The following is a 16,139-nucleotide window of genomic DNA, read 5'->3' as shown; positions in this document are numbered from 1 at the left end:
TTTTCTTCTCTTTTCTTCTTTTCTTTCCCCTTCCTGTCTGCTGCTCCTTCTTCCTCCTCTTCCCTTTCCTGTCTGAAGCAGCCCAGACTGGCTCGCACTCATGTTCTTGTCCTTGTCTTCCAATTATGTGCTAGGATCTCATGCAAGTCACACCATGCTTGTCTTTCTAGATAGTAATTCTTACATGCCCAAAGCGTAAGCTGGAATGTCACTTTATTGTCTTTCTTTTAACGTTGTTGGTGTAAATAACCTGTCTTACCGGGCAATGGGCAGATGGATACCTGGTTGGTGTTGCTGCTCTTCTCTCAGTCAGGGCAGAGCAGACACAGGCCTTTGTCATCCTAGCTTGATGCCTGGCTTTGTAGCCAAGGCTGTTTCATGCCTAGGACTCACAAAAATCAAATCAAGTCAAACCCATCAAAGGCAGCTCAGAAAGAGGAAGACTGACAGAGACCTGCGGACCACCATGCTACCCACAGATGTGCCCCTTCAGTGAATGGCACAGGCAGGCAGGCAGGCAGGCAGGCTGAAGACATCTGCGTGATGACGTGATACATAGCAGCATGGATGGAGGATGTCACCAGGGACCTGCTAGCTGTGTGGCCAGCCTGAACCTGGGGCCACCACAATGTGCAAGTGTGTGGTGGACAGATGGGAGAGAAAGAGAAAGGAAGCAGCTTGATTGTGGGACTGGAGACTCAGGAGTGGAGAGGGTAGGCTGTTGTGAATGGCCAGCCCTGCCACCTGGCCTCTGCCCTAGCTGTCACTCAGGGCCATGTCTGAGTCTGTGACTATGAAGTGGCAGGGGTCAGTGTCGATGTCTATGACTTGTATTACCACTAGAGAACTTGAGGATGGCCTTGGTGGGAGCAGCCCCTGGGACCACCTCAATGTCCAGGGGCTGTGCAGAACCGGCCCTGTCCCTTACTGGATGCTTCTCTCTGGAGTGATGGCCCTATCCATCACTCACTGCTGGCAGCACTTGGAAAACAGGCCCTGTACCTTGCCCAAGCGGCACAGTAGAGCTGGCCCTGATGGCGGGGTGTGTGTGTGTGTGTGTGTGTGTGTGTGTGTGTGTGTGTGTGTGTTATATTTTGGGGAGGAGGTTGCAAGGGCAAAGGGGAGATATGAAGTGACAGGGAGATGAGTGAGACTGGGGTGCGTGATGTGACAAAAAGAATAAGAAATTAAAAACAATGCTGTCTTATCTTCTAAGAATGTTGAATAAAAAATTCTTTTTGATAGTCATGGGGTTGCTTTGCTGTTTTTTATTACGTTAGCTTGATTTCAGTTGTTTTATTTTAAAACTATTTTTAAAGACTTATTTTCAGTGTCTGTGTATAAATGTTTTGCCTACGTGTGTGCGTGTGCGTGTGCGTGTGTGTGTGTGTGTGTGTGTGTGTGTGTGTGTGTGTGTGTGTGTATGCATGCACCATATGTGTTACTGATGCCCTTAGAATTCAGAATTGAGCATCAAATCCCCTGGAACTATAGATAACAGATGGCTGTGAACCACCATGTGGGTTCTGGAAATTGAACCTTGGTCGTCTTCAAGAACATGTTTGCTTAATTGCTGAGCCATCTGCCTTACTCGGATTCTTCTTTTTTTGATGTAGCCATGATTGGTCTGGACCTCACTATGTACATAGGGATGCTCAGGTCCCCAGAGAGTCACCTGTCTCCGCTTTCCAAGTGCTGAGGTTAAAGGCTGCACCACCACTTCCAGTTGTTTTGCTCCATTTCTAGGAATCAGGGTTAAAGAAATGATCTACTCTGTCTTTCAATGTCAAATATGTAGAACTTCTGGGATACAGTTAACCTTTCTTAAAGTTTACTCAGCAATAAAAGTATGAATTACTTGGGCTCTTAATAGGTGTAGTCTTATTTGTTGATTTTGTTTGCAGGTATTTGTTTTAGCCTGGGAAGTCTCTTCAGTGTTATGGTTGGCTTTGTTTAGTGTTGTTTCATTCCTTTCCCTATCTCCTGTGTTACAGGTCTGCCTAGCATCTAATGCTAAATGTTCCCCTAACTGTCTTCCATCGCTGCTACTTTTATTGCTGCAGTTCTGCACATGGTGGTTGGTGCTTAGTGACTGTTTAGTGAATATTAGTCTGAGTATACAGTTAGTGATGGCATGCTTCCCTGCCTAGGAAGAGCACAAGGGTCTGGATTCAGTTCCCAGCACTGTAAAAACAAAGCACCCCAAAAAACAATGGAAGAAGAGTCCTGTTCTTAGAAATGACAGTATTTAAGGTGGGTATTGTGGCATATACCTTTAATCTCAGCACCCGTGAGAGGCAGAGGCAGGTGGATCTCTGTGAGTTTGAGGCCAAACTGATGTCTTTTCCAGTTCCAAGTCAGCTAAACCATGTAATAAAACCTCATCTTCAAAAAACTAACAAAACTGTTTGTCTTTGGAATGAGAACTCTCAGCTCCTTTATAACCATCCCTGCCTGGATGCTGCTTTGCTTCCTAACATGATGATAATGGACTGAAACTCAAAACCTTTAAGCCATCCCCAAGTAAATGTCCTTAATAAGGAAAAAAAAAAAACAACAAAATTATAAAGCAAAATTTCATGGAAACAGCCTCTTTAGATTATATAGTGCTAAACATATCTAGGAGAAAGCACCTCTCATTGTGAACTAGATTAGCCCAGCCTGGAAACACAGGTATGTATGTAGGCAGGCAGGTAGGTAGGAAGGAAGGTAGGAAGGAAGGAGGTGCTAGGATGGGATCTGGTCTGGTGGGATGAGGTACAGATAGCTGTGCGGGAAGACTGCTGTGAAGACTGTGCAGCGTAAGCTGCTCTAACTGTTTTGGCATGAGAGCAGGAGACCTAGTCCTGCTTCCTCACTGGCTCTAGCCCTTGGGAAAATGGGCCCTGTACCTCTCCTGGGCAACAAAGCGGAGCTGGCCCTGATGGGAGCCAGCACTGTGAGCACAGGAGAGCTGGCCCAGCCCAACACAGGCTGCAGCAGTGTCTGTGTCCGTCTGTCCATTCGTCCATCCGTCCGTCTGTCTGTCCATCCATCTCTATCTATCTATAAAAATGTGTTCTTTAATGTGTCACATCTGAGGAAAGTAAAAAACAAAAATGACTTAATATTCCTGTCTTATCTGATTATTCTCCAGTTCTTTTCAAAGATATTTTTACACAGCATTTCTTTGAGTGAGGAGGTGAGCTTTATCTCTTAAATCTTTTAAATAATGTAGAAGACTGCCATTCTCTTTTGTTTAAATAATGTAGAAGACTGTCACTCTCTTCTGTTCTGTTCTTGTTGTTTGTCTGCCATGTTTTGTGCCCAGCTTTTCTGTGCTGCTGACTGCTTCTTGCCGATTAGTTTCAGGAGTCTGGGTTCCTACAGTTTGTTGCGTGGTTATAAGTTCCACAGTTTTAATATTTTATTGCTACCTTTTCCTAGTTGGAATTGTGAGGACAGTGGACCTTAGTATCTAAGAATACTTGAAAGGGTAAGACAAGTTAAACTTACTTTAATGACTTGCTTTGTCTATTGGAAAGAGTAAGTGTGTCCTTCTCAGCTGAAGTCACCAAGCTGTCAGTTGGTGGCACTCTATCTTCTGGTTAGAAATAGAAAATCCACCACTTACGGTTTGGGAAAATCAGTTCTCAGGAGTGCTTATCACATAGCTTATTTGTGTAGAGTGTTACTGAACATACTTCTGCCATGTGCTTTAGAGAAAATGTAGGAAAAATATTTGTGTTCCTCTTACTTGGTTGACTTCATTACTTAGTCTTTTTCCATGTGAACTTTTTGTGAGCAGGTTCAGTTGATGGCTTCTGGAGCAGATGATGGTTATATTGCTGTGTATATATGACAGTGGACAGTGGTTTCTTTCTTTAAATCTGTCTTTCCTTGTTTTACAGTAGGACTAAACAGTTGTTGAAATACTTGTTAAAGGGGCTTCCAGAGGAGGATTTGCAGTTGGGAAGAGAGATCAGGTATGGTGCTGAATGTCAGAAAAGTGGGAGTTACAGTCAAGGGGTCAGGAGGACCTGTGGGAGGTTACTCAGAGGGAACAGCCAGGTGAGGGTGAGGGACAGCTTCTGTTTAGAGTGACCTAACAGAATTCTGCTTCTGAAGGCAGGCCAGTGCGATGAGACACTGTCTGGGGACTGAGGTAAGGAACCGAAACAGATACTGAGAATGATCAAGATGTCCGGGGGCGGGATTGGGGTGAGTCTTGTCTGACTATTCCATTCTCAGAAGAGGTTTCTTAAACTGTTCATGCAGAGGCAGACCAGGAAGTCTAAACATCCACACCTAATGAGGAAAGGGATTTAGGAGAGGCTGAGTAAAGTTTAATCAAGGAGGAGGTATGTGTCAAAGGCTGATGTGATTGCTTGTGCATTGCAGTCGTTTGTTTGTGTAGCAGTGGTGTATCTGAAAGCTCTTACCCTGGAGCCTTAGTACATGTCCGATGTCTTTACTCAGGCGTTCTGCTGCAGATCTGGACTAAGAAGCAAAGAGCATTAATTAAGGAAAATATTTTCATGCTGTTTATTTGTTTCTATATAAAGTGGTATACTGCCCTCATTCAGAAACACCGTATGCAAGATATATCAGTTACATACTTCTCTTATTAAGATAATAAGAGCTTTTATTAAAATAAGGATACTTCATAGGATCAGAAAAGGTGAAAACTACAAAGACGACAAAATGCGAAGAAAAAAGAAGTAATAGATTAAGACCTTTGTCATTAGTATCTATATCTTTTTTTGTGTTGTGTTTTATGTATATGAGTGCTCTCTGCATGTACACCAGAACAGGACATCAGATCCCATTACAGATGGTTGTGAGCCACCAAGTGGTTACTGGGAATTGAACTCAGGTCCTCTGAAAGAGCAGCCAGTGCTCTTAACCACTGAGCTATCTCTCTAGCCTATATCTATATCTATCCTTTAGATTTTTGAGATAGTATCTCTGTGTTGCCCAGATTGGCTTGGAACTCAGGATTTTCCAATCTTAGCTTCCCAGTTACCTAGGATCATGAGAGTGCTCAATTTTGCCCACTGGACACAGTTTTGTGTAGTCTAGGGTGGCCTCAAACAACTGATCTTCCTGCCTTTACCTCTCTAGTATTACAGGAGTGCTACATCCTACTCATTTAATATTTGTTACTTTTTTTTTTTTTTTTTTGAGACAGGGTCTCTCTGTAACCCTGGCTGCCTTGGAACTCATTATATAGACCAGGCTGGCTTTGAACTCCCAGAGATTCGCCTGCCTCTGCCTCCCAGTTGCTGGCATTAACCATGTCTATCTCGTTACACCTGGACAGTGGTGTGTTACGTTTTTATTATTGTATATTTGTACATGATGTGTTCAGACATGAGAGGATAACACTGTGGTGTTGATTTTTCTCTTTTTGTACTTTATGTGGGTTCTGGGGATCCAACTTGTTGAGCCATCTTATAAACTCTCTTCTGTTTTTTGATACCTAGGCCTCCTCAAACTTATTGTGTAACTGAGACTTGATTTGAATTCCCTCTTCCCCCAAGCTAGCCATTCTTTTCTCTTTTCTATTTTTTTTAAGAATTATTTATTTATTTTATGTATATGAGCACACTGTCGCTCTCTTCAGACACACCAGAAGAGGGCATCAGATCCCATTACAGATGGTTGTGAGCCACCATGTGGTTTCTGGGATTTGAACTCAGGACCTCTGGAAGAACAGTCAGTGCTCTTACCCACTGAACCATTCCTCCAGCCCCCTAATCATTCTTTTGCTTGCCTGAATTACCAGACTTTCTTACACATGTTTTTAGATTCAGGTTTTAAATGTAAAGGATTTTGTGGAACAAGCAAAATATTATTTTAATGACTTTGATTCTACCATGAAGGAAATGGTCCTTTTATCCTAATCTTTTGATTAGGGTACTTAGAGATGTTTTTGTAGTAGTTCTTCTTTGGGGAGTGAGTGGAGAAACTCATATTTAGTGTAATTTTCACTCTGTGTGCAGATAGCAGATTTTGGTAAAGTAAAATATTCTCCTGTGTCTCAGTTAGGCTTTGCATTACTGAGAAGAGACACGTGACTGCAACAACTCTTAACAAAGGAAAATACCGAATTGGGACTGGCTTACAGGTTCAGAGATCAGGAAACATAGCAGTACTTAGGGAGACATGGTGCTGGATAAGGGTCTGAGAGTTGTACATCTGGATTAGCAGGCAACGGGGGTGAATAGACAGACAGACAGACAGAGGGAGACAGAGACAGAGACAGGCACGGGGGTGGGGTGCGAATGGCGAGTCTGGATTGAACATTTGAAGCCTCAAAGCCCACCTCCCAAATGACACACTTCCTTCCACAAGGCCACACCTGCTAATGATGCCATTCTCTGGTGACAGCATTTTATAAGAGCCTAAGGGGAGCCATTCCTATTCAAACAACCATATCATTGCCACCAGAACTTTTGCTTAAAAATTATAATAGTAAAGATCATCTTGTTCTTTTGCTGCCATTCTTATAAAACACTTTGACATTTTGACATGATTTTAAAATGTACTGGTTGTTCAGGGTGGCTGATTTTTCCTTAATATTTGCCTTCCTGAGGAAATGCCACTTTCTATGTGATTAACTCTTCTTTTCAAGCTTGATTATATGTTAGTCTGTTTATTAAGGACAGGGTCTTACTGTGTAGCTCAGTCTGGCGGTAAATGTCAGATTCTTCTTCCTTAGTCTATGAGTACTGAAATTACAAGTGTGTCTCAATTTGCCTAGTTTAATCTTGTTTTAAGTTAGGATTCTTCTGTTTGTTTTGGGATTTCAGTGTATACTGTGCAGGTGGGCCTGTGATCCTCTTGCCTCAGACTCCCTGCCACTGATGTTAGGGTGTAACGCCACCATACCAGGCGGGGTTGTCATTTTATTTCGAGGAACTAAAGAATGCTTATTGCTTTTTTTCCTTCATTTTTCAGTGAGTTTAACATACATGGTAATGGAGAGTACTGAGGTAAAGGTCCTGTGGCTATTTGAACTTATTTCAATTTATATTTGTGCATTACTTTTCTTTTGTTGTTTTAAGCTATCTGGGACTGACCTAAAATTCTTGATAATCCTCCTGCCTCAGCCTCTGAAATGCTGGGATTATAGTCATTTGCCACTACTGTGTCTGTACATGGGAAAAGTTGAACAGAGTACTAGTTTATGCTTCAGAGTGTCATATCAGGAGGCAGAGCTTCCTCGATTCCTGAGAAGCATAGGGTCGGGCATGTCCTTCTGTCCTTCCCCTTCCTCTTTGTGCCGAGATGGGCACCAGGATCCAAGCACAAAAGGCAGGTGCTGTGTAAGTGAGCCATTTCCCAGGCCATTGGTCAGCTTTTAAACATTGTTCCAGGTTAGAGCTATACTCTGAAAACCATGTGGTTTGTATAGTTCTAGCTTTCAATACATAAACACCATGAACAGACCTGGAGGAGGAACACAGGAGTCTAACTAACTTTACAGTTCAGCACATCAGTATGTGTAACATACCGAGTGATGTACAGAAATGATAGATTTTCTGTACTTTCGACTCATTAGTGAATACAGAGAGCAACAAAACTAAACACTAGGCTGTAAATATAGATACCATTGGGGTAAATATTGATATGTGACTAATTCGTTTCTCCTTTTTTGGAAGATTTATTTTATGTATGAGTGCACTGTTACTGCCTTCAGACACATTAGAAAAAGGCATCAGATCCTTCAAGTGGTTGCTGGGAATTGAACCCAGGATCTGTAGGAGAACAGTCAGTGGTCTTAACTGCTGAGTGTCAAGAGACATTCTTTAGGAATGTGCCCCTGTGTGTATGTGTGTGTTTAAAGTAACCAGTGTACACTATAACCATTACTATGTTAAAAATCTTTCAAGTATGACCATATTTTTTTAATTCTTGAAAATCTTCACTGAAGGTAAGGTTTTCATTATAAGACCATAATGCGTTATTGTTTGGTAGTTGTAATTTATTATTAAAGCTTGTAACATATACAGATTTGGTGCATTTTCTTGCAGTTAGCTTCTGGAATTTATAATTTTGCCTGTTCTCTGTGGAACCATCATACGGACACATTCCTACAGCAGGTTTCTTCTGGCAATGAGGCTGCAGTTCTGAGTTCACTAGAGCGAACACTGCTGTCGTTAAAAGGTACTGTTAAACTGGATCTGCTCATCTTTGGAATGCCGTGCTTAGAACAGTTGTCGAGTAGTTGCTCTGGACAGATTTCTTTCTCAGTTGCACTTGGGAAAATGGGTTGATTTCTCTGTAAGACAAGAGCTAGAGATCTTTTTGTTTTGTAAGAAATGTCAGAATATCAAGTCCTTTTCAGTGGATGAGTTATGTCAGTGTGGTTTCAGGCCTGTGACCACGCTTCTTTCATGTGCCTCTACCTTGCCTTGCGTTTCTCATTCTGGGCTCTACTGTTACCATTGTCCTGTTAATGCTCCAGTCCTTCATGCTTGGTTGAATGGTGTCTTGAATGTTTGTGCCTCAGGCTCACCCTAATTTAGGAGGTGGGAGTAGGGATGCTACTTTGGCCCATGCTTTCCCATAGTGTGCTTGCAAGCATTTTTGTAGCATCATTTCCATTTTACCTAACATAAACCAAGTTACTGACCTTACTGAGTAAAGCCTGTTGTTCCTTAACCTTCTGACTCACTCATCTGTTCAATTATCATCACTCCTGTGCAGTCCTCTTCCTAACCCTGATTTATTCAGCACTATACCTTGGACTCTCACTATGCTGTCTTGGTACATTCCTACCTAGTACATCACTTACATGAACTGACTAGACTGTGTATGCACAACTTCCAAACTTGGTAAGATCTGTGAACAAAAGTGTGAATGGTTTTAAAGAACTGCCCACATTTATGAAGTTGGGCTGTAGACAGTTATACTCTGAGCTTTATTTTAAACATAGACAGACCTGGAACTCAGTATGTAGGAAGCCCAGGCTGGGCTTGAACTCACAGAGATCTAATTTCCTCAACTTCCTGAGTTCTGGCATAAAGATGTTCATTACCACACTCAGCCTAAATTTAATTTTAATAGATGGTCTTTGGACTCATGAACATCATGTAATAGATATTCTATAGTAATATAGATAGCACTGCTTACTTATTAAAGTAGCTTTAAATTTTATCTTCAGCTGGGCTGAGGCCCAATCTTTGTGTGTTGTCTGTTGTTCAAGAGTCCCTAGGTTCTACCCTCTTCCAGATTGTCTTATCCTATCATCCTTGTTGTGGAATTGTGCTGTTTTCGAGGTATTATACTAGTGAATCCTTTAGTAACTATGAAGTCAGATATAGTAACCATATTTTCCACTAGGAAAGTGGATGTAGAAAAACTGCCCTAAGCAATGCAGTTATAAGTACTGGAAAAAGGATTTAAATCTAGCTCAGACTCAAAAAACTATTACCTTAATTGTCATTGTGCCCCAGGTTTTAGTTACCATAAGATGTGGTGTTTACAGTTGAGCATTCTAGTCTATTCCAGTTATGGAAAGAGTTTTAATTTTCTATTGGTTTTAGGAGAGACACTATGTTTTCACATAGTCTAGAGTTGAAGTTTTAAATTGTATCTTAAAATTTCTAAGAATGAATTACTCTCGATTTCAAAATATATGATACTAACAGTTGTATACCCAGTGCAGCTACATTGAGGACAAACATTGACTGTGGGTAACCTGCCTTTATTGTCTGTGAGGAGACAGATACCTTTAAGCTTGTCTGAGTTTTGTTATTAAAATTCATTTTAATTTTGATCATAGTAGAATAAAATATGAAAAAGTATGGTTCAAGTGAAACTTTTTGCTTTTCAGTGCTGCGGAAGTTAACTGTGAATGGATTTGTGGAACCTCATAAGAATATGGAGGTGATGGTAAGAAACAGAAAGAATTATGACGACAAGTGACCTTTGGGAAGGGTTAGGTGTTTTTCTGACTGCCTTACTTTTTGTCTGCCATTGATTTGGAGCAGTGTTAGTTAAGTGGTCATCTAGGCGGTGTCGTGTGTTTGGTATGTTACAGTGAATTCTATAGTTGTCGGTTTTCACCCTGTCACAGTGGCTGTTAGGGAAAGAAAGGGCCTAGGATATTTTTCGATTAATCAGGTACACTGACAGCATTAATTTCAATTTAAGTTGAACTCCTGTGAATTCGAATGCTTTAAAATATTAATTGATACATTCTAACAGTTAAGTCTGATATTTTAGAAGTGAGATATTTTTCTCTTCATATCAGTAATATTTGATCTTTATAAGAAGCTTGCTGAATAATAATAGATATAATAATAATAGAATAATAATAATTAGATATAGTTAATGTAAGGTGCTTGCTGGCAGAAGAGGACACTGGGAATGGCAGTTGTCTTCTGAAATGTTAGATCTGGTTCCCTGTTGCACACCTTTTCCAACAAGAGCACACCTCCTAGTCTTTCACCATTCTCATTCAAACCATCACAACAAACTGTGTGTAAACAACCTTATGCAAGACCATGTAGGTTTTTGTCTTAGTTACTGTTCTGTTGCTATGAAGAGACACCATAATCAATGCAGCTTATAAAGAACACATTTAATTGGGGCTTTGTTTACTGGATCAAAGGGGTAGTCTGTGGTCATTGCAACAGGAAGCATGCATGCATGCATACAGGCAGGCAGGCAGGCAGGCAGGCAGGCAGGCAGGCAGGCAGGCAGGCAGGCAGGCAGGCAGGCAGGCACAGCGCTAGAGTGGCAGTAGATGAGAGTTTATATCTTGACTGGCAGGCCGCAGTTGAGGGAGGGTTGCCTAGGCCTGACTGACATGACCTTTTAAAACCTCTAGCCCATGCCCAGTGGCACACTCCTTCAGTGCCATACCTCCTTATCCAAACATTTCCACCAACTTAGAACCAAACATTGAAGCCATTTTCATTCATTGTAGTATATATTCACTGTTGATATACAGTCATCTATAGTTTTCTTCAGTGTGGAAGTATATAGCTGTGCAATTTTTACTTAAATACAAATTGGTTTTCATGATGAGTTTAGCTCAGTTTGTGTGTTCTGTGGGGATTTTGTTTTGGTGACTGCACAGAGTTGAGGGAAGTATTGTGTTGAATTGGGCCTAAGGATCTCCTAAAACATACTGAAGAGGTTAGCTGTTATATTCTTGCTGAAGATTTGTTTATGATAAGGAGTTGTTGCTGAGGATGATACACATACCTGTAATATCAATTTCTTGTTATGTTCTGACTGGAAGACTGCAAAATTTGCGGCCAGATTGGATAACTTAGCAAGATCACATCTCAATAAAAAGGGATGGGAATGTAGCTTAGTGATATGGCGCTTGCCTAGCACGCGTAGCTAAGGCTTAAGTTTGCTGTATTCATGAGCCTTCTTCTTCAGTGTCTACGGTGGTGGGCTCCTAGGCATGTATGCCCACATCTAGCTCTCTTAGATACTTTTATAAAAACTATGTGCTAGATGCTTTAGTATCCTTGACAAAAAGCACAAGGTTATGTTTATAACAGAATATAGAGACATTTTAAAATATATTCTTTTCTAGGGTTTTTTGCATGGAATATTTGAACGTCTAAAACAGTTTCTGGAGTGCAGTAAGTACTTCGATCGCAGTGTGACTGAAGAGCTACATTCACTATTGTTTATCCATTACTCATTAATATCTTCGATTAACGAAGACTAATAGATTAGTGAATTACTCCTAACTTATCAATACCTTCTACTCTATACACGTAAATCTTTAGATTTGTCTCCATCACATTTGGACAGTCTGCTTGGTAGGTAGCAGATCCTATATGTGGCTAGAATTTAATACCCTAGGATTTGGTAAGTAAATATTGAGGCTATATCAGAGGCTTAGTTTTGCCTCCATATACCTGTTTTATCCTGAGTCCAGAGGAAACTCTTTTCTAAAATTCTTCATTGTGTGTTCGTTTAACTAATTAACTAGTTAAACTTTGTTTAACTAATACTGCTACCCTAGGCACGATAATTTTAAGACATAATAAATACTCTAAGTGCTATTTAGATTTTTCTAGATTATCTCCTTTAGTATGGTTTACAATATCACTAGAATATTAATTTCCTTAAATGATACTCTCTGTAATTTTTTGTAATCCTATGTCTTATAAAGAAAATATGTTGGTGTTATACTTTTATTGGTGACTTGTTATCCTGTCCCTTCCATATATATGATTGTGAACACCTTTGGTAAAGATGCACTTTTACTTACTCTTTGTGTGTGTGTGTGTGTGTGTGTGTGTGTGTGTGTATTAAAATACTTGCTGTCTGAATCTGTCTCCTTTGTAGAGGTTGTTGATTACTTTATGCCTGTCGTTTTAAATTCAGCAAATACTTAATTGAACTGGTTGCCAGGCACTTTCTTGTATCATGTAGTTGATGTTTAAAAACAGGTTACTTAGCTCTGGTCATCACCAGGAGGGTAGTAGAGGTTAGGTGAATGAGATAAATGTCAAGGCAGATTGAGGGAAAAGGAATCCAGGGACAGCTGGACATTATTCTGAGTGTATAAAAAGTAAGTAGTTTTAGAATAAATTTGTTGAAAAGTGTGACAGAATGATAAAGGATACATTGTTCTTTGGGTATTTTGTATTGAAAATGCTTCAGATACAATTGATTGAATCTTTAGTATATGTGCCGCTGAAGTGAGCACTTGATTGAATCTTTAAAAAGGGATTTGTAATTTTTTGCTAAAATTGTTATCACTTTATTTAAAATGTGTTCAATTTATATTTTAGAATTAATTTTGTTCATTGTAACTTTGAATATTGTTTTATTAGGAACAAATCTTGCTATTTCAACCATGAATTTCTTATGTGAACTCTCTTATTTAAGGTTTGCTGTGTTTGGTGAATTACAGACTATTAAAAGCTTACATTTCATTCCTAACAGGCAGGAGTATAGGTACAGATAATGTGTGTCGAGACAGACTGGAGAAGACCATCATCCTTTTCACTAAAGTGGTGAGCTTCCTCTTTCTGTTTTCTGTTTTCCAAGTGTAGTATACCCTCGTATTTAGAAAGGAGATATATTTGTAATACTTTTTGCTTTAATGAAAGGAAACTTGGGTTTTTGGAAAACTAAAATCTCTTTTGTATCTTTAAACTTTAAGACTCTATATAGTAATTAAATTTACATACCCAATGGCATAGTTATGTAAGTCATCCCATCATGTACAAGCTTTGGTTATGTTATCAGCACTGGGTAAAGAAAATCAACCAAAACGAGTATTAGAAAAATTGAGTTTTCTGAAGTTCATTATTCTTAGATTTACCAGAGAAAAGCAGGAAAAAAAAAAAAAGAAAGAAAGAAAGAAAGAAAGAAAGAAAGAAAGAAAATTGCAGTTCAGCCAGAAGTGGACCAGACAGATGCAGCTAGCAACCTGTAATATTACAAAGTATATTCACAATGAATATCAGATTGCCATCACAACTACCACATCTTTTGAATAGAATTTATGGTTGTACTGTACTAAACAATGCATGTAAATGCCTGATAAAGCAATGTTTATATAATATTTTATGAAAGTTGAGGTTTGGAGATTGGAAGAAATGAAAAGGACTGTGCGATATCACTTGAGAAGGTCTGATTAGAGACTGTTGGCACACACAAAATGGGTACTTGAAGATGGTCAGAGTATCTTGTTCTTTTATTGATGCTTTAGTATTAGGGTTAAATTTGAATGTCAGTTGTCTTCATTTCTAACATTCTAGGTAGCATCAGCCATCAAAACCAAATCACTTTAACCTTTAAAACCCAATATAAAGCTGACTTTGTTTGTTTGTTTGTTTATTTTGAGATAGGGTCTCCGTGTAGCTCAGGTAATCCTAGAAATCACTATGTAGAAGACTCAGTTGCCTCTGCTTCCCAAGTGCAGGGATTAAATGTGTGCGTTTCTGGGGCTGGTTTGATTTAGATTCTTACCACAAAGGAAACGAAAAGGATGATGAAGTTTAGTCAGAAGGACAGTGTATGGCCCTGACATGAGTACCCCTCTGCCAGCGTAGTTCCTGCTGTCTAGCAATTGCTGAGGGAGACTTCTTTTTTATAAAGTATTTGAAAAGGTAATGTAAGAGGAATAATGTAATGTCATTTTGTAATCCTGAAGGAAGTAACAGGTCCCAGCAGTGGTCATCACTGGCCATTTTCATCAAGAGTAGAAAGGCTGATGAAGAGCTTTGGGGGCTCACTCATCAATGGCCTTGCACACAGAGAGAGAGAGCCAGCATCATGCACACAGTCTGTCTTAAATAGTTTTTAAAAATGTACTTATGTAATGTATGAAAGCTCTGGTTGCATATACACCTGCTCGCCAGAAGAGGGCACCAGATCCCATTACAGATGGCTGTGAGCCACCGTGTGGTTGCTGGGAATTGAACTCAGGACCTCTGGGAGAGCGGTCAGTGCTCTTAACTGCTGAACCATCTCTCCAGTGTATTTTAGAAACCATATTTATTACTACCCTATCGAGTTTCTTATTTTTTTAGTTCTATAATTCTACTTTTAGAACAAGTTTACAGCAATAACTTCACTTAGGAAATTTATATTCATAATTTCTATTTTTTTTCTACTTCAGAAATTGGAACATTTAAAACATTGACCCACATGGAATTGAGTAGCTGAGTCCTCTGAGTTCCCATAAAGTTACTGCTCCTCACCTTCAGCAAATGTCAGTGCATAGTCAGTCCTCTTTTTTTTTTTTTTTTTTTTTTTGAGGTAGGGTCTCACTCTTGGCTGGCCTGGAACTTACCATGTTGTTCAGACTGGCCTTGAACTCTTGCTTGTTCCTTGATTGAGATTTAAGACCTCCTTTTCTGTCTCTTTTTCTCTCACACTTCTCCTGACCTTTGCTGATTATCTCAAAGCAAATCCTAGATAGGATTCCAGTAATAACACTTAGCTGGCCTACCTGCATGCCTGTCATCTGTCCTCCCTTCTTCTTTTCCTTCCATCCGTCTGTCCAGGACAGCAGAGTGTCATGTAGTTTATTATGCCCTTGAACTTGATATGTATCTAAGGAGGACTTGAACCCTGATCCTTTGCCTCTGTTTGTTTGGTGAGATAACAATTACTTTCATGAAGCATCTTTTTTTTTTTTATTACATTTATTTATTTGAGGTAGGGGGTGGGGCTGCACATGCCGTGGCTCACCGGTGGAGATCAGTAGGCGACTAACAGAAGTGTTCTCTCTTTCTGTGTAGATTTTGTGTAGATTTGGCAACCAGCACCTTCACTTGCTGAGCCCTCGTGGCAGTCCCTCCTCCAGCATTTGACCGCTACTGTCCCCATGTGTCATTAACATATTCCTTTTCTCCACATCCTTCTTCTCCTGTATTTCTTACACTTTTGTAGTTAGATATAGACTTGATCACAGTCGGGTCATTTGACTCAGGAGACTCTATGGTAAGACTACTTCCTGGATAGTATTGTGTGTTCGATGATACCTCACCTCAGAAGACAGCATCTGGCTGTGCATGTCGGATTGATGGATAAGCTCTTCAGCTCTTGGGCAGCCTCTCTGCCTCCCTATGAACAACTGCTGGTGACCGCTGTCTAGATACATTATTTTCCCAGAACGTACATGGTAATAGCATTCTAATTCTGTCGCTTCTTTTGGATTCCTTAGCTACAGTGCTCTGTGAAGAGGACATTTCTCTTAGTAACTGTTTGATATATCAAAATATGGTTCATAGGAAAGGCAGTCTTGATTTTAATAATTTCCTCTTATTATTCTTTTGAACAGCTGTCATTATATGTTTGATTTTTTTTTATATCATATTTACTTGTTATCAAGTTAACTGTGATAGGATCTTTTTGGTGCCTGCATTAGAAATACTAGAGAATTCTGAGGTTGGCTTAGCAGTTAAGAACACTGGCTGGTCCTCTAGAGGACCCAGGTTCTATTCCTAGCACCCTCATGGCAGCTCACAACTGTTTATAATTCCAGGGGACCTATCACACCAGGCATCTGTGCATGCAGGCAAAATACCCATAAAATAAAATAAAATCTTAAGAAAGTGAATACTAGACATTTTTTATGAGGCATAGCTTGGGAAAAATCTCTGATTTTTGGTATATTCCAAGAAGATTATAGTGTATGTGGAACTGGTGATGCATAG

At 39.9% G+C, this 16,139-nt stretch overlaps 1 protein-coding gene across 1 annotated transcript in view; it reads left to right on the top strand.

Annotated features, from left to right (window-relative positions):
* Nucleotides 1-16,139, top strand: part of Ipo11 (importin 11) — a 178,681-nt gene that overhangs the window by 27,447 nt on the left and 135,095 nt on the right. Inside the window, 4 exon segments of the mRNA NM_001447235.1 lie at nt 8,019-8,151; nt 9,824-9,882; nt 11,546-11,594; nt 12,913-12,983. Of these exon segments, the coding sequence (NP_001434164.1) occupies nt 8,019-8,151; nt 9,824-9,882; nt 11,546-11,594; nt 12,913-12,983 (312 nt within the window).

The sequence above is a fragment of the Rattus norvegicus genome, chromosome 2 (genome assembly GCF_021556685.1).
Source record: "Rattus norvegicus strain SHRSP/BbbUtx chromosome 2, alternate assembly SHRSP_T2T, whole genome shotgun sequence".
NCBI classification, from domain to species: Eukaryota; Metazoa; Chordata; class Mammalia; order Rodentia; family Muridae; genus Rattus; species Rattus norvegicus.
This window is presented reverse-complemented; position numbering and strand designations above follow the sequence as displayed.